The following is an 18,574-nucleotide window of genomic DNA, read 5'->3' on the forward strand; positions in this document are numbered from 1 at the left end:
TAAAAGTTTGATGGCCACAGGCAGGAATGACTTCCTATGACGCTCTGTGCTGCATCTCGGTGGAATGAGTCTCTGGCTGAATGTACTCCTGTGCCCAACCAGTACATTATGTAGTGGATGGGAGACATTGTCCAAGATGGCATTCTCCACATGAGAGTAATATCATCAAGGCAGGAGAGACTTATTCTGACATGAATGGTGATAGTAATTAAAATGGTTGGCCACTGGGAACTTCTGCTTTTGTCAGATGGGGTGGAGGTGCTCGACAAAGCGGTCCCCCAATTTACAGCAGGTCTCACTGACATAGAGAAGGCCACATTGGGAGCAGTGGATACATTAGATGACACCAACAAATTTGCAGGTGAAGTGTTGCGTCACCTAGAAGAACTGTTTGGGGCCTTGAATGGAGATGAGGGAAGAGGTGAATGGGAAAGTGTAGCATTCCTGTCACTTACTTACAAGGATGCATGCCTGGAGGAAGAAAGGGACAAATGTACGAGGGAATCACATAGGGAGCAATTCTCTCAGGAACTGCAGGAGAAGCTTTGCATAATGCACAGTTTGGCTAGTTCCCCAAAATAACCTATTTATGTTTATTAAATGACACTTAGTCATGGACAATGGTTATTGCCTCACCCAGTGAAGTATCAATAGTCCAGACAAGATGTCATTCGCTCTCAGGTGGTTACTTTGGGAAATTCTTTGTTCAAGGTAAGTTTTTATTTAATGTGAAAAACAATCTGCCATGCTGCTGTCATGAAATTTGACCTCCCGATCTAAAAAGAGGTGCAAACTGTAATCCTCAAGTCAGAAAATTGTAAGGCTCATTTAGTTCATCTTTGATGTGGCTTTGAGCAAAGCTCCTGAATATGTGAAAGGGATTTATTCTCTGGCTGTCAATATCTCGCATATTCATGCAGGCACAGGGCAAAAACGAATGAACCTTGTCAACAGACAGATGGAGATTACTCATAATCTCTCGCAATGCTACAAGACATTTTGCTATCCATAACATCAACAGCTTTGGCAGACAGTACACTCTTTTGAGCCTAGTCTGGTCAGACATCTGTTGTACCTTGGCTTCTACAGGTCTGACAAATCTGACAGCTCCATGCATCCGTTGTTGCTATTGGAAACACCTGGGTGTTCCTAAATATCAATCTAATTTTTGTACCATGATCCTTACAAACGGTAACAAAAGACTAATGGACGACTAACCTCTGTAACACTGAATGTGGCATATTGGCTTTAACACATCACTAAACACAACATGGAATTGACTAATGTAGAACATAGAATAGGCACTTCGGCCCGCAATGCTGTGCTGAACGAGTTACCTACAGGTTGAGTACCCCTTATCTGAAAATCCAAAACCTCAAAACCACAGAAATACGATTTTCTATAAGCACTGATATGATGTCACTACTGGGAAATTCCACAAGGCGGTAGGAAGATTCTCAAGCAATACACAAATCTCTGCACACCATAGACAGTTCTGAGAAATGATCTAACATATGTAATGAACAGAGGCTAATGAAAAACAGGTAAACACTGCATAAAGAGAGAAGTGAAGATCTCGATCGTGTATTGAAAGAGTGGATTTATCAGTGTCAGACTGAATGCTGATCATGAAATAAGCAAAGATCTATCATAATGAACTAAAAATTGAAGGTAATTGTGAATAGTCAGCAGGCTGGTGGGAGAAATTTAAGAAAAGGCACTGCATTAAATTTTTAAGGATTTGTGGTGATAAAGCATCTGCTAAGTAGCAGAGAAATTTATTTATGAGTTTGCCAAGATTGTTCCTGAACACCAGAAAAAGTCAACAATGCAGACTTTTTATATCTTACATAAAACCTAAAAAACAAGATACAAATGCAGTGTACTGTAATTTTTAAATCAAAACATGGCATTGGAGGTGGAAACTTAAAGCTTGCCATTGTTTGTTGTTGTTCAACAGCTGATTCGAGGTCATCTCCTCTCCTGATGCTGCAGAGCTGCTTTTGTTACCCTGCACACTTTATATTGTTATGATATTGATGTTATGTAGTAACTTTCACTGTGAAGCACATAATATGATGAACAAGTGTAAGACAAAGACTGCTTACCAATAACATATAAATTCAGAGTCGGAAATGATGGCAATCCCAAACTATCTCATAATATATTCCAAAATCCGAAAAAATCCAAAGTCCAAAACATTTCTGATAGGAGATACAAACCCATAGTAATTAAATGCTTACCTAGCAAATCCCCTTGGCCTACACAAGTTTCATATACTTCCATTGTCTGAATATTCATGTGCCTGCACCACTCTGTAAAAACTTACCCGACACATGTCCTTTGAACTTACCCCTTCTCACCTAAATCCACACCCTCTAGCATTGGACATTTTGACCCCAGAATAAAGACACTGACTGTCTACTCTGTACAGTGCCTCTCATAGTTTTATATACTCCTACTTTATCTCCTTCATGCCTCAGAGAAAACAACCCAAATTTGTCCAAACTTTCCTCATAACACATGCCCTCTAATCCAGGCAGCATCCTGGTAAACTTCTTCTGCACCCTGTTCAAAGACTCCATATCCTTCCTACCATGGGGTGACCAGAAATGAGTGCAATACTCCTGACGTGGTCTAACCAGGGTTTAATTTTGTTGCATTCTTGCCTTTAGAGGATTATGAGCCAGACACATGCAAAAGGGATAGGCATTTGTTAGCATGGACGAGTTGGCTGGAAGAAAGGCCTGTTTCTGTGTTGTATTATTCTCTGACTAAGACTGAGGTGTTTACAGCCAGTTTCAGTAGGAATACTAAACAAATATTCTATGTTAGCCTCTTGCAGTTGCTATCACTACAGAAGATAATCTTCACCCAAAACGATTCAGTCGATGTAATGTTGAGAAATGCCGGGTAACAACCACATTCTGTTGTTGGTATGTGGCAACTTTTCACTCAAAGGGCTGAAGACGTGCATCCCCGCACTAGTATCCCTAGTGAAGTTGTTCTGAAGTTGAGAGAGTTCAAAGCTTCAAGTTTCCAGGAGTAAACATCACCAATAGCCTCTAAAGCTTTCAATCCATGTACCTGTCCAAGAGATTTTTTAAATATTTGTTATTGTACCTGCCTCAAGCACTTTCTCTAGCAGTATATTCCATCAACTGGGTAAAGAGGCTACATGTCAGGACCCTTTGAGATCTTTCCTAGTAAATCTTTTTTTTTGACTGTATGTATCCATTCTACCTATACTTCTCATAAACTTACACGCTGCTATAAAATCACCTCTGCCTCCATTATGTTGCAAGGTATAATATCCGAGCCCACCCAACCTCCTCTACAAGTTAACCCCTCCACTCCTGCAAACATTCTTCTTTGTACTCTTCTAGCTTAATGATATCCTTCCTATACAAGGTTAACCAAAACTGTACACGATACTCCAAGTGTAGCCTCCATAGCATCTTGTACAGTGACACATCATCCTGTGCAACTGTAACTTGCCTGAATATAGAATGCAGTACAGGCCCTTCAGCCCTCAATGTTCAGCTGACATTCTAACCTACTCCAAGATCAATCTAACCCTTCCCTCCAACATAGCCTTCCATTTTTCTTTCACTAGGTGCCTATCAAAGAGTCCCTTAAATGTCCCTAATGTATCTGTCCCTTCCACTACCCCTGGCAGTGCATTCCATGCACCTAACACTGTGTTAAAATATCTTCCTCTGACAGCTCCTCTTCGCTTTCTGCCAATCACTTTAAAAATATCCCCCCCTCACATTAGCCATTTCTGCCCTGGTAAGAAGTCTTCAACTGTCCATTTTATCTCTGCACCTTATCTTCTTGTACACCTCTATAAAGTCACCTCTTATCCTCCTTTGCTCCAAAGAGAAACGCCCTAGCTCACTCAGCATTTTCTCATAAGACATGATCTCTAATCCAGGCAACATCCTGGTCAATCTCCGCTACACCTTCTCTAAAACTTTCACATCCTTCCTAAATTGAGTCGACCAGAATTGGACATAATATTGCAAGTATGTTCTAACCAGAGACCAGTAAACTTTGCTTATTATTCTTACTAAATCTATGCAGACAATTAGAGCTATTCCAAACAACTGTTAGCTTCAATGGAAGAGTTTGATCTGTCTGTTAATAGACTTGTGTTGGCTGGAGCAATAATCATGAGGAAACACTTCTTCCATAATTTCCCTACCAAGTCACTTGACTCCCACCCATCCAGTTACTGAAACAACTCTCACTGTATGTTAATTCTAATTCCGAATATTGGGGTACATAGACATTACAGGAACAGGCCCTTTGCCCCATAATGTTGTACTAATCTTATGACCTTCTCCAAGATCAATCAAGCCCTTCCCTCACACAGAGCCCTCCAGTTTTCTTTCATCCACACACCCATCTAAGAGTTTCTGAAATGCCCCTATTCTATCTGCCTCTACCACTGTCCTTGGTATCAAGTTCCATGCTCTCGCCACTCTCTGTGTATGAAAACCTATCTCTGACATGCTCTTCTATATCCATCCAGTCACCATCAAATTATAGCCCTCATATTAGGAATTTCCATTCTGACTGCACACTCTATCCATTATGACCCCTCATGTTAGAGAGGATCTCCTTTGGGTAAAATTTTAAACACAGACACTGTCCACTTTCTCTGGAAGATGTAAAAATATTCCAACGCACTTTGAAAAGTACAGCGTGAATTTTGATACAAAAATGTATCCCTCAATCTGTCATGAGGGGACGTTGGGAGCGGACCTAAAATGCAAGATACAGACACTGAAGTACTGGGAACTGGACTGGACTAGAGTTAGGGGCGGGACTGGACACAGACTAGGATCTGGGACAGGAACACAGACTTGGGCTACGACTTTGACTAGGAAAGCGGGACCAGGACAAGGAACTGGGAACTAGGAGCCTGGGCTTGGACTCCGAGCCAGAGACTGGACAAGGACCCAGAACCTGAGTCTTGACTCGGGCTCAGACCCTGGAACTAGGTGAGAACAGTGTTCTTTGAGGCTCAGCTACAGGACTAGGCAAGGCCCAGGTTCTTCGAGGCCCGGGTCGGTTAGGCCCTTGAGTATGGAGCCAGGACTCCTTCTTAGAGCATGGCCGGGACCCTTCCTAGGATGCAGGGCTGGGATGCTTTCACAGGGCCAGGCCCCTTCCTTGGACGCCGGGCCGGGATGCTTACTAGAATGTGGGACCAGGATGACTGCCAAGGTAAACCGCCAAGGAAACTGTCAGGGATTCAGCTGGAGAGGGGAAGGGAACAGTCCAGCCTCAGGGTAACGGCAAAGACGGCCTGGCTTACCCAATGGAGGCAAGGACAGGAAGGGACAGATCCAACCACAGGGTAATGGCAAAGACAGCCTGGCTTACCCAATGGAGGCAAGGACAGAAAGGGAGCTCAACCCGGGGAGGCTCTGAGTCTTGGGGCAGCCAGCAACCTTGGCTGGCCACAGAAACAGCCGAATCCATATCCAGCTCAGAGTGGCAGACAGCCACTCAGCTGGTCCCGGAAACAACGGACTCCATACCACGATGACTGCTCCGACAAGAGACAACAAGGCTCCATGAAGCAGTAGTCCTTCAACCAGGCCTGGAGATCACGAATGGCTGCTCTAGCCTTCCACCAGCAGGTTGCTCCAAGGGGATACTGACAAGACAAACCAGCACCCATACTACTTCTTCTTCTTCCTCTTCTTTTTTGTTTTATGGCGGTTGGCAACCAGTTTTCAGTGCATTACCGCCACCTGCTAGACTTCTTGTGTTCCAACCGAATATGTCCTGGAGTTCTCTACTTTAGATAATCTAGTTCAGCCTGCAGTTCTCTATTAGCATCACTCTGTAGTTGCAATTCCTCGTGAATGCTTAATGCGCTCATTAGAAAATGCCGCAAACTGCTATTCTTCCCTAATTTTGTCACATGTTTTCATGTAGTTGCATTACCTCAATTACATCGATTTCATCTACATCACTTGTAAGATTAAAATCGACTTGTTAAAGAATAGTAATTATCACACATTATACTTTTAAAATCGCTGTTTTTCCAAGTTTATCTGCTTTTTCAGGTTTTCCTTTTCTTGGATCGTAGCCTGCAGTTGTTTACTGAGACCTTGGAGTTCTTCTTCATTTGCTTCCATGTTTTCACTTTATAATCTGAATGTAGATAATTCACTTTGCAACAAATTCCTTTTCCTTTTGTATCCTTGTAATAATTTCCTCCATTTTCCAATCTCTTTCCAACTCACAGTTGTTCTTGTCGGGTACTTCTATTTGTTGTTGGAGTTCTGCACATTTACCCTGGGCTTCAACCATAAAATCTGAGCATTTTCCTTAAGTTCTGAAACATTTCTTAAATTCTTGACCATTTGCAATAAATATACTGCCATTAAGAATCCGTCTCCCCTGCCTGTGAACTGTTGGATTCTCCATTCAGCATTACTTTGACTTCTTCCCACCTAATCCCTTTAATACCGAGATACTTTTCTGCAGACTTGACGATAATTTTAATTTTCTCAGTACTTTTGCTTGTTTGCACTGAACAATTCATTGCATCCACCATAAAAAACACAAAATCCTTTCTACTCATTAATAGTGTACCCTTATTTTTCATATTACAGCCCTCACAATTCACCAGTTTATTATTCCCTGTACTTGTTTGCTTGACAGCCTTTTTTTCATCAAATTCTTTCACTGCCTCTGCATAACTGGTTCCTTGAGTTACTTTTACATATTGTATCTCAGCCGCCTTCTTGCTATAAACGCACCCTCGATAAGTTGCATTGTGTTCCTCGCCACAATTGCAGCACTTCAGCCTAGCTCCCGCTTTACATTTCCCATATTCATGTTCTCCAGTGCATCTCCCACATCTTTGTTTTCCTCTGCAGACCGCTGCAATGTGCCCGAATTTTTGACATTTATAGCATCTTAAAGGCAATGGTATGTATATTCTAACCGCATAACACATATACCCTAAGTAAACGTTAGTCGGCAATCTCTTTTCATCAAAGTTAATCATTACCGATAAACTATCACACTTTTTCCCGTTTCTTGTAACTTTCAAACGTTTGGCCTCAAAAAGTTTTGCTCCTTTTATGTTCTGTTTAATCTCGTCCATAGTAACTTTTGTTGGTATCCCCAAAATAACTCCTCTAGTCCACTTTCTATTGTTGGGTACTGAGCATTGTACTTCTTTGCCGTCTATTTTACATAATCTTATCACTTTGCCTTGCTGAGCACTATTCCGACAAATCACTAATAGCGATCCATTTCGTAAAATCTTTGCTCTTTTAATCTCCCCTATAATTTTGTTGAGCATCTTCATCAAACGAATCAGGTTCCAATCACCAAAAGACACCCTGTTTTCGCTTAGTTTTATAATTGCTTTAATCTCATTTTTTTTCCATTGTTTTGCTGTCCTGTTTCGATCATCCGCTGACTCCTCAGAGTTTGATATCCCGTACCTCTGCTTTCTTTTCTTCCTCTTTCCCGCCGACCTCCATCTCTAGTTCACTTCCACTCTCGCCAAAAACTTCCTTCAACAGCTTGGCTCTTTTCTTGATGTCCTCTCTCTCCGCCATTTTCCAGTCAGCCATATCAACCCAGTGCTTCCAACCAATAAAAACTTCTCCCCAGCACCCACACTCAATCCCAGGGCCACTTATATTCCCAGCCCCAAGATGAGCATCAGGTGCCTATGATTAAGTCCAACTGAAACAAGGGACAGCCGGAAGACCCAGAGTCCGGAGTCCACAGACCGGACCGTGAACCGGAACGTGGATTTCATGGATTGGACCATGACACAATCCTTTGTTTTATTGCTATTTTCAGAACCTCACTGTACATTCACTCATTGCTGTTTTTTTCTATAACCTAGAAGTGGCAGCACTTCAGAAATACAATGGACTCCAGTTAATTGGGACACATCAAGACCAATTAAGTGGCTGCCTCAGTTAGCCGAAGTTTCATGGAAATAGTTAAAAAGTTACTAAATCAGCAAACTATCATTTAACTAAGATACAAATTATGCATTTAAATAAGATGTAGAACAAGTTATAATATTAACAATACTACTCCGATACTATTAACTCCTAATAGTTATCGTTGGAGGAATTGAATTCATCTAGTGTATGCTGCCATGTTCTTTTGATTTACTATAAAAGAAAATCAGGGCAGACAGTGGACTGCCTTCCTGTATAAAGACAAAACAAAACAACAAAATTATCAAAATTCACTGCCTTTCGAATTGGCATCCATTGACCCAAATGGATAACATTACACAAGCAACTAATGCTATGTAAAAACCTATGGCTTCACATGTCCATGCAACTGACACTAATTAGAAACTATTCAGCAATGTCTCCTGTCCTAATTAGGTGGCATAGTGTCCTAAATAAATGAAGGTTATCCCAGTAATTTTCAATATTAGTTTTTGAAAATCATTTGATGATAACTGTACTTTGAATGTTTGTTCTTTAAGCAGAGGTCCTGATTAACCGATGGCCCAATTAACCGGAACCCACTGCACTTCATTGGCATTAAAGTGCATTGGTTGAGATTAGGAATGGGACATCAAAGCATTTTATTCTATAAAAGGTATTTAAGCAAAATTAAATGCATGCTATATTTTTGTTATCAGTGTTCGCAGGTTCCTTCTTGAACCCGATTATTCACATCACTGTGGCTTCTAGTCTAATTTAGTAGTAGTTATCATCATTTAAGTTTTGATTCATGTTGCTTCATTTTCTTCTCTGCTGCTTTGAAGAGCTGTTCTGACCGCAGCTTGAAATCCACTTGTCAAACACCAGCTCTTGTTAAGTACTCTGCAGCAGTTATTTTTAAAATCATTTCTCGGCGGTTAGAACGAGGCAGGGATAAAGGAGAAATATGGACTCAGCAGCCACTTTATTAGGTACCTCCATCTACATACTATCTGAGTTACTATGACCTTTCGTCAGCTTGAACTGGTCTGGTCATTCTTCTCTGACCTCTCTCATTAATAAGGCATTTTTGCCCGCACAACTGATGCTCACTGAATGTTTTTTTATTGTTGCTTTCACACCATTCACAGTTAATTCTGGAGAATATTGTGTGTGAAAATTGCAGGAGATCAGCAATTTCTGACTTACTCAAATCCCATATGGCACCAACAAACATTCTATGGTCAAAGTCACTTCGATCACATTTCTTCCCCATTCTTTTGTTTGGTCTGAACGTCAACTGAACATCTTCACCACGTCTGCATGGCTTTATGCATTGAGTTGTTGCCACATGATTAGTCAATTAGGTACTTGCATTCATGAACAGGTGTACCTAATAAAATGGCCACTGGGTGTATTTCAATGTTGCCAATGATAGTAGTACTGATGGGATTAAACAAAAAAAAGCATTATTGAGGGAATATATGGTATGGTATTCAAGATGCTTACTGCATTTACCTCATTATTTTTATATTTGTTTTGATCAATCTGATTTTTAATGTGATTTACTCTAAAATGGTAGACGAAACAAGTCCAACCTGATCGTGCAGTGCAAAATAGGCACATGTGCATTCATTGTATCTTCTACATCAGTTGCTTACAATTGCTCTTGCTGAGATGCAAGCAAGTTGCAAGTTCCAGAACATTTTAAAAATTTGAAGTCAGAAATTACTGGGAAATTTCAGCAGAAGGGGAAGGAGCAGTTAGTATTTTGGGTTGAGGCCGTTCATCAGGTCCCAATGAAAAGGCTTGGCCTGAAAACTCGACAATTCCTGATGAAGGGTCTCTGTCCAAAATGTTGACAGTTTATTCCCCTCCATAGATTCTGAATGACCTGCCTATGTTGCTCTGGATTTCCAACATTTGAAGAATCTCTTGAAATAAGAATTCACATTCTTATTGTTGTGAATAATGCTATGTTCCCAGGCTCCAACATCATCAACCCCAGTTAACTTCATCTTTTTAAACTAACATCTTCTTCATTAAATAGTAATGAAAACATTTCACTTTTTTCAGTACAAACATATTTGATTAATTTTTTCCTAGATCTGAATAACTGCATTTTTACTTGGAAACTGGGTTGACAAGCTCACAACACACTCCTGCCTCTGCTTGTGATGAGAGTTCTTAAACTTCTTCACCATTAGTTGGTCTAAAATTCACTTGCTGTGCATTTTAATTTGCAGGATATCTGGAGTGACTTTCGGAGATGTTCAGATATACATCTCCATACAATTTGTCAGCTTATTAAATCTTCCATTTCGAAAATCGTTAGGTTACCAGAATTAAGCTAAACATATCAAATGTATGAATTTTCACAGAAGGTATTGGTAGCTGACTGCATCAATCTAATGTAATGAGACCTTTATACCGTAAGATGTAGGAGCAGGATTAAACCCATGGAGCCTGCTCGACCATTTGATCAAGTCTGATTTATTTTTCCTCTTAACTCCTTTCTCCTGTAGCTTTTAACACCCTTACTAAACAACTTCCACTTTAAATATGCCCAGAGTTGTGTTTCTGAGTCAAAGCTGAGGTTATTGTCTTATGCATAGATATGTGTATGTAGGTATACAGGTATACCTGTACCATAGAGAGAATCCCCCCAATCTGTGACACTTCCCGGGAATGTTGTAGTCAATGTGACCGAATCATTGTCACCAATTCCACAATGTCATTAACCCACTGTTATCAGGAAGGAGGTGCAGAAACATTAGGACTATGACGGCCAGACAGGGTTGTGAGACTAATGAATACCCTGTCACCACCAAACTCTCGTTACTAGGACAGCCAGCTGTTTACTGGTTACTGTTTGCTGTTTACTTATGCAACACATGACAGGCATTTTGAAATATGTTTTATTACAGGAATAGTTTGGTTTATGTGCTGTGTGTGATATACTTACCGTGGGTGTACCTGGGCCAGAGGAATATTAATTTGTTTGGTTGTATATATGTACAGTCGATGACAATAAACTTGAACTTGAAGGTGCAATGACAAACTTGCAGCAGCATTACAGGCAATTAGCTGCTCAGATGAGCAGCATTCACATAAATGTCATTTAAATTATATACAAATTCAGAAGAAAATAAAACACAGTATGAACAACAAAGACCAACAAAGTCCAAGGTAATTCAAAGTGATCATAATGTTACTGTACAAAGGTTATATCAGTTTAAGAAATAAATGCTTGAAGGAAGTAGCTGTTCTTGAACCTGTGGTGTGGAACTTTGGGCTTCTGAACCTCCTGCCCAATGGTAGCGGGAGGTTGTATTTTAATTTCTTATAAAGATGCCGTGAAAAACTTGTCTTGCATACTGTTCATACAGATCAATTCATTACAATAATGCATTGAAATAGTATGTAATGACCTGGTTAAGATTTTTACTGCTATTTTGTGGTATTTCACTTTAGCAGTTCTGTAAGAGCAATCTGTTTTGTTTTCAGCATGTCTGGGTTTGAGCTGAAGATAAGGGGTTGCGATGTTCATGCTTAGGAATGTAATGTCATCTAATCAGGATGGTGGAATTGGGAGAAGGTTCGAGAGAACGCTGGGCAGAGAGGTTTTTGTGACTGGTGTGGGTCGAAGTCTTTTTGGCGGGAACTGAAAGAAAACAGAAGGGAAGCTGGCTGAGAATGCTGTCCCTGTTGCACAAGGTATTCTGTGCTGATGAATGGCTTCGAGGAGAGAGCCCATTTGTTCAAGATGGAATTCAAGTGACATTTGGAAGTTGGCGTGTGCTTTCACGCAGACAGAGCGCCCAGAACGTGAGTGAAAAACAACTTCGAGATGAGCTCCAACTTGTGTGTACATTTGGACTGGGTTAACTGTAATGGGCCCTTTTAGTCTTTTTCTTTTATTTTTCCTACGATCTGTTCGATAAAGCTGACATTTGTAAATATACTTCCTTTATAATTGTATGTAGTCTGTTATTTCTTACCAATGGCTAATTGCAGGGGGCAGTATTTACACTGTATTCTCACAGATCAGACATCCCAACTTCCCGGTTTTGGCAGGACCCAAGTCATACTGACCCTTGATGTACGGAGTTTGAGGTTTTCTCACCACTGAGTCCAGTGGCTGTTAGAGAGGAGCTAATGAGCTGTGTTTCTAGAAATGCCTGGTAAAAAGGGGTTTCAAGTACAAGGTAAAACAATAACAGAATGCAGAATAAAGTGTTACACACAAATTGCAATGCAGGTAGAGGTCAAGGGTCAAGATCACCTGATTAGTGCACAGCAGATCTGGACTTAAGTAGGAAGTGGATCTTCCAGTTCATCGTGGCTCCCAGTTTGGCAACTCTCAGATTGTCCTCTTTGGTAAACAGTCCTCAACACACTTGCCTATAAAGTCTGGAATGGTAGTAACATACTCATCTAGACAGACGGTAAGGTCTGTGACACCAGTGACATACTCACCTGGACAGACAGCTGAATCTTCAAACATGGAACATGAACATGAACTTAAATGCACAGAAATATGATTGAATCAGCTGGTTAGCTTCAGATAGGGAACTGAAAACAGGATATTGGAAATACTCAGCTGGTCAGGCAGGATCTGTAGAAATAGAAACACTGTTGATGTTTCAGGTGTAATACTCTTCATTAGACACTTAATGGCATCTGCACATTATGTATGGAATTACATCCAAACTCAATCCATTAAATTTGGCAGTGAGTTAACATGGATGATGTAATACTCCCTGTCTCTCCCCCATTTCTCCAGCATTTTGTCTGGAATTTATCAGAGTCAGAAAATCGGATTTATTATCACCAACTTAGTTGATGCGTAATTTGCAGCAGCAGAGGGAAATTGCAAAGAGATAACTGCAAAAATAAATAAATAGTGCAGAGAAAGTAATAATGAAGAAGTGTTGATATGTTTGTAGAATACTCTGCAATCTGATGGTGGAGGGGAAGAAGCTGTTTGTTTCTGAACCATTGAGTGTGGGTCTGCAGGCCCCTGTACCTCCTTCCTGATGGCAGTAACAAGAAGAGGACATGTCCTGGATGGTGAGGGTCCTCAGTTATGGATGCCACATCCCTGAGGCACTGCCTCTTGAAGATATCCTCAATGATGGAAAAGACTGTGCCTATGATGGAACTGGCTAGGTCTAAAACCTTCAGCTTCTTATGATCCTATGCACTGGAATCTCCACACCAGGAGATGCTCTCCACTGTACATCTGTGTAAATTTGCAAGAGTTTTTGGTGACACACCAAATGTATATTTATGAATTACAGGGTCTGTTTTCCATTTGATTTTAATTCTCTCTGATCATATTGTAAACTTTTACCTGTCCTCTCTTTAGTCCCTTTGAACTTCAAACCTTACACTGTCCAGTTGTGAATGATTCAGTACTCGATCCTTGGGTCAACTGTCTGGATTGCAATCACAGCATAAGACATAGGAATCTCCACTAAGCCTTCTTAGATTGACATGCCCTTTTTCTCTGTCTTCCCAGGGAAACGTTACATTTTCCTGCACGGAGCCACGTATTGTTCCGGTCACATTCATGACAGCCAGTAGTTACTTGATGTTGCCAGGAATGCCGCAAAAGGAAGAGATATCAATAAGCTTTCAGTTTCGCACCTGGAACAAGGGTGGGCTGCTGCTCTACAACAAGCTACATGAAACATCAGGAGTTGTGCAGATTCACCTCAGTGATGGGAAACTGAAAGTAACGGTTCAAAAATCAGGGAGCCAGGCTGACATCACAACAGGTAATTACAACTGTTCGTTTTATCTGCTTGTTATGACACAACATGATCAATCAAACTGGGGAAGGACCTCTTGCTTTAATCTTTCATCACTTTAAGACAGCACTTAGGAAGCATCAAAGCCACTCGATGCACGAAATGTGTTATTTTGTATACACTGTAATTAAGTTCACCATTTTCCTGAAGAATCAATGATTGAATGTTCTCGGTGTAATGCTTCATGCTGTGAGATCACGTCAAGACATCTTATTTTTTTAAAACAGGAATGTCTGAAATATTTGTATGTGGTTTTTTTATCTCTACTTCTTCAAAGAAAATTGCTCTGCACTGTCATAATTAATAATTACACTGAAGCATATCTGCCACTGTAATACCTGTTATTGATTTAATTTATAAGCAATCATATTAAATTTAATATTATGGCTACAAAGTACAGGCTTACGAAGGTAAAAATGCTTCTGATTCTGCATGCAAAGTATGAATGGCAGTGCTCTGAACTCTACCTCTCCAAATGGATTTCATTGGCTTCATACTGCCTTCTCTGCTATGTTCAGGGGACCGCCTGGTCTAGAGATTCTTGTCTATGACTTGGTTCACTTGGTGAACATACACCATGAATGTCTTTAGTTTTCTGGGAATATAGGATGTGGTCTAAAGATTGCAAACGGCTGTACTGGCCTTAGTATGCCAAATAGCCTATTTCTGTTTCTACGTCTTGGTAAGTGGAAGTTGGTTTATAATAGTCACATGTTCTGTGATACAGTGGCAACTTTGTTTTGCATGTCATCCAGATAAGACATTTCGCACATAAATACATCAAGATATACTACAAAGGGGGAAAAAACAGCAACAGAATGCAGAACATACACTCAGTGGCTACTTAATTCAGTACAAGAGGTACAAACTTAAGTGGCCACTGAGCGTATACTTAAGGCCTTCTGCTGCTGTAGTCCATCCACTTCAAGGTTCAATGTGCTGTGTGTTCAGAGATGCTCTTCTGCACATCACTGCTGTAACACATGGTTACTTGAGGTACTGTCAGCTTGAACCAATCTGGCCATTTTCCTTTTACATCCCTCATTAACAAGGGGTTTTGTCCTCAGAAGTGCTGCTCACTGAATTTTTTTTTTCTTGCACCATTCTTTATAAACTCCAGAGGCTAGCATGTGAAAATCCCAGGAGATCAGCAGTTTCTGAGATACTCAAACCACCCCATCTGGCACCAATGATCATTGTATGGTCAAAGTTATATTTCTTCCCCATTCTGATATTTAGTCTGAACAACAAATGAATCCCTTGACCATGTCTGCGTGCTTTTATATATTGAGTTGCTACCACATGATTGGCCAGTTAGATATTTGCATTAACAATCAAATGTACAGGTGTACCAAAAAAGTGGCCACTGAATGTAGTTACATAGAAAGTGCAATGCAGGTGAAAAAATAACATGCAGGGGTTAAAGACCAGGTAGACTGAGAGATCAAGAGGTCATTTTTATAAGGCTATAAAATAAGACAATAAGATATAGGAGTCAAATTAGGTCATTTGGCCCATCGAAACTACTCCACCATTTAATTGTTTTCTTTTCTAAACAAATTATTCTTCCTTCCCCCTATATCCCTTAAACACCTTGCAATCAGCAACTTGAAAATTGCTTCCTTAATTGCATCCAATGACTTGGCTGCCGCAGTCTTCCATAGCAAAACATTTCCATAGGTTTACCACCTTAAGAAATTGCTCCTCGTCTCAGTTCTAAGTGGACATCCCATTATTTTGAGGCTGTGCACTCAAATCCTGGCCTTTCCTACTAACAGATACATCTTCTCCATGTACACAATAACTGGGCTTTTATCATGCTTCTTTGAGCTTATTGTAGACAGAGACCTGCCTATGGCCATGAAAGAACACGCTGTCCTTGCATTGGTATAGTGTGCTCTGCAATAACCTAAGCTATGTGTATTGTTGGTCTGTAAACATCATCACTACACTGGTTCCTTGCCTTTTCACACCAGCTATCACCCGAAGGAGGCGGAGGAGCACTGGCTGATGCTTGCTTTTTCTCACTCTCCTTTCCTCATTCTGTGAATTTAAGGAACATGCAGGACTGTGAACTAGGCCAAGACTAACATCATTAGCTAGACCGGCATCATCTGCTCTCAGGTGTTTTGTTTCTGTGCACCTCTTACGGGATAAATTACTTCTCTGTCGGAGGAATCTACTTTAGAATTTCAGAGTGATAATAGCATTGAAGAAAATTGGTAGAATCAGATACATTCACTTTGTTTAACTAGCATTTAGAAAAGCAATTAAACAGGCAAGTTTAAGATGATTCAGACCTTATGTAGGCAAATGGGATTACTGATGGGAGACCTGGTTGACCTTTATGAAGGGCATAAATAGGGCGAGCAGTCAGAAAAGTTTAGAGAAATGTCTACTATTGGCATTAGTATTTGTTTATTATTATCACACGTATCAAGATTAAGTGAAAACTTTTTCTTGCATACAGATTATACAGATTATATATTTGACTTCATCAAAGCCTGTGTGGATGAGTGTGTGCCTTCAAGAACATACTGGACACACCTAAACCAAAAGCCATGAATAAACCAGGAGATTCACAGTTTGCTGACGGCATTCAAGACCAGTGATCCAGACTATTTAAGAAGTCCAGGTACAACCTATGGAAAATTCTGACTGAGTTTAGAGATGGAATCGGATGCATGTCAGCTCTGGTAGAGTTTACTGTCCATTATAAAACAAACATCACGAATGTCTGTGATGCATCACTCCCAGTTGACTCAACACCTTTCATGCATACACTGAAAGGGAGAATAAAATTATATCTATGCAAATCCCTGAAAGATCCTGTGACCCTGTGATACCTGATTCAGAGGCCGACGTCAGAACATCTTTCAAGAGAGTGGACCCTTGCAAGGCATCAAGCCCTGATGGTGTACTTGGTGGAGCTATGAAAACCTGTGCCAACCAACTTGCGGGAGTGTTCAAGAAAATTTTCAATCTCTTATTGTTGCAGTCGGAAGTTCCCACCTGTTTCAAAAGGACGACAATCACATTAGTACCCGAGAAGAGCAGGGTGAGCTGTCTCAATGACTATCACCTGGTGGTACTCACATGTACTGCGCTGAAATGCTTTGAGAGATTGGTCATGGCTAGAATCAACTTCAGCCTAAGTAAGGACCTGGGCCTACTGCAATTAACCTATTGCCACAATAGATCTACAGCAGAAGCAATCTCACTTGCTCTCCACTCTGCCTTGGGTCACCTGGATAACAGTAATAACTATGTCAGACAGCTGTTTATTGGCTACGGCATAGTATTCAATGCAATCATACCCTCAGTTCTAATCAAAAAGCTAGTAAACCTGGGTTTCTGTTCCCCCCACTGCCCCTGGTCCCACCACTAAGTAGTTTTCATCACTGGGCTGCTCCTGTCTAATGGAAACACCACCAGTTTGATCATTGTGGATCAATTTTCCAAGGCTGCCCACTTGATTGTCCTCCCTTAGGTTCCGTCGGCTCATGAGACTGCCACACTCATGGTTTGACATGTGTTCAGGCTCCATGGCTTCTCTCAAGACATAGTGTCTGATCATGGACCACTGTTCACTTCCTGTTTTTGGAAGGCTTTCTGTTCTCTTGTAGGAGCCACAACTAGCCTCTCATCTGGTTTCCACCCCTAATTCAAAGGCCAGACTGAAGAGAGTGAACCAGGAGTTGGAGACAACCCTGCACTGCCTTGCCTCTTCAAACCCCACAATCTGGAGCTCCCAAAGGGTTTGGGTAGAAATCACCCACAATAACTTCCAGTCATCCTCCATGGATATGTCTCCCTTTGAAGCCAGAAGAAATTCCAGCCCCCGGTCTTCCCAGACCAGGAGACTGATGTAGATTGATGGCAAGTTGCTGCTAAACAGCTAATCCAGCACTACAAGTGCACCTGGAGACGAGCCAAGACTTCTCTGCTGCGCGCCCAGAAACGACATGCCTAGCAGGCTGGTCAGCTCTGCCACAGTTAAGGCCATTTAATCCAGGAAAGGAGGGTTGGTTGGCATCAAGGGATCTTTCCCTGAAAGCCACAAGTTACAAATTGGCTCTGTGCTATGTGGGACCGTTTGTTATGGAAAAGGCTGTCAACAAGCTCTCATATAGATTGCATCTACCAGCATCACTGAAGACCCATGTGGTATTCCATGTTTCCCAGCTCAAACCAGTTACTACCTTTCCCCTGGCCCCAGTCACCCCACCTTCTGCTCCCCTCTGCTTGGTAGATGGTTCCCTGGTGTATGTAGTGTGGCACCTCCTGGCATCTTGATGGGTACGTGGTAAGGTCCAATACCTTGTGGACTCAGAAGGGTATGGTCCGGAAGAACATACTTGGATCCCAGTGAAGTACATCTTGGACAAGTCGCTCATCTGGGACTACCAGAGAACACAGGTCTGTGGTGCCTCAGGGGCTGCACCAAGGGAAGGCAGCCCTGTCACAACTAAGGATTTGGCAGCGCAGTAGATTGCACTCGTGAAATGCACATGTCAGCTAATTATTATTTCATTGTGATAGTATTTAACTCCACTCTTTTCATCGTAGCGCTTGTCCAGATTTGAGTAAAGCACAGCAACATTTTGCTGCCTGCTTGCATTTGGCCTTGCCTGAGCAATTGGACTGTCGAGTCAACTGACTCTGAAGATTAGCGATATTCATTTTATATTGAGTTATTCCTTTCAACCACAGTGTTAGCTTTGTTTTCCATTTGGAAGTTTTAGTTAACGGCCCTTGTTTGGCATAACGTTTATTGCTTTCCTTTCCCTATAACTCTGTTTGCATTAAAATCTGTGAACT

The 18,574-nt window shown here is 41.2% G+C and overlaps 1 protein-coding gene across 1 annotated transcript in view; it reads left to right on the forward strand.

The window, feature by feature from the left end:
• The window catches only part of LOC134346865 (contactin-associated protein-like 5), a 1,591,243-nt gene that overhangs the window by 798,240 nt on the left and 774,429 nt on the right, over window positions 1-18,574 (forward strand). Inside the window, exon 8 of the mRNA XM_063048670.1 lies at window positions 13,462-13,720. Coding sequence (XP_062904740.1) covers window positions 13,462-13,720 — 259 coding nt within the window. The remainder of the gene's footprint in view (window positions 1-13,461; window positions 13,721-18,574) is intronic.

Source organism: Mobula hypostoma, chromosome 5, assembly GCF_963921235.1.
Source record: "Mobula hypostoma chromosome 5, sMobHyp1.1, whole genome shotgun sequence".
Lineage (NCBI taxonomy): Eukaryota > Metazoa > Chordata > Chondrichthyes > Myliobatiformes > Myliobatidae > Mobula > Mobula hypostoma.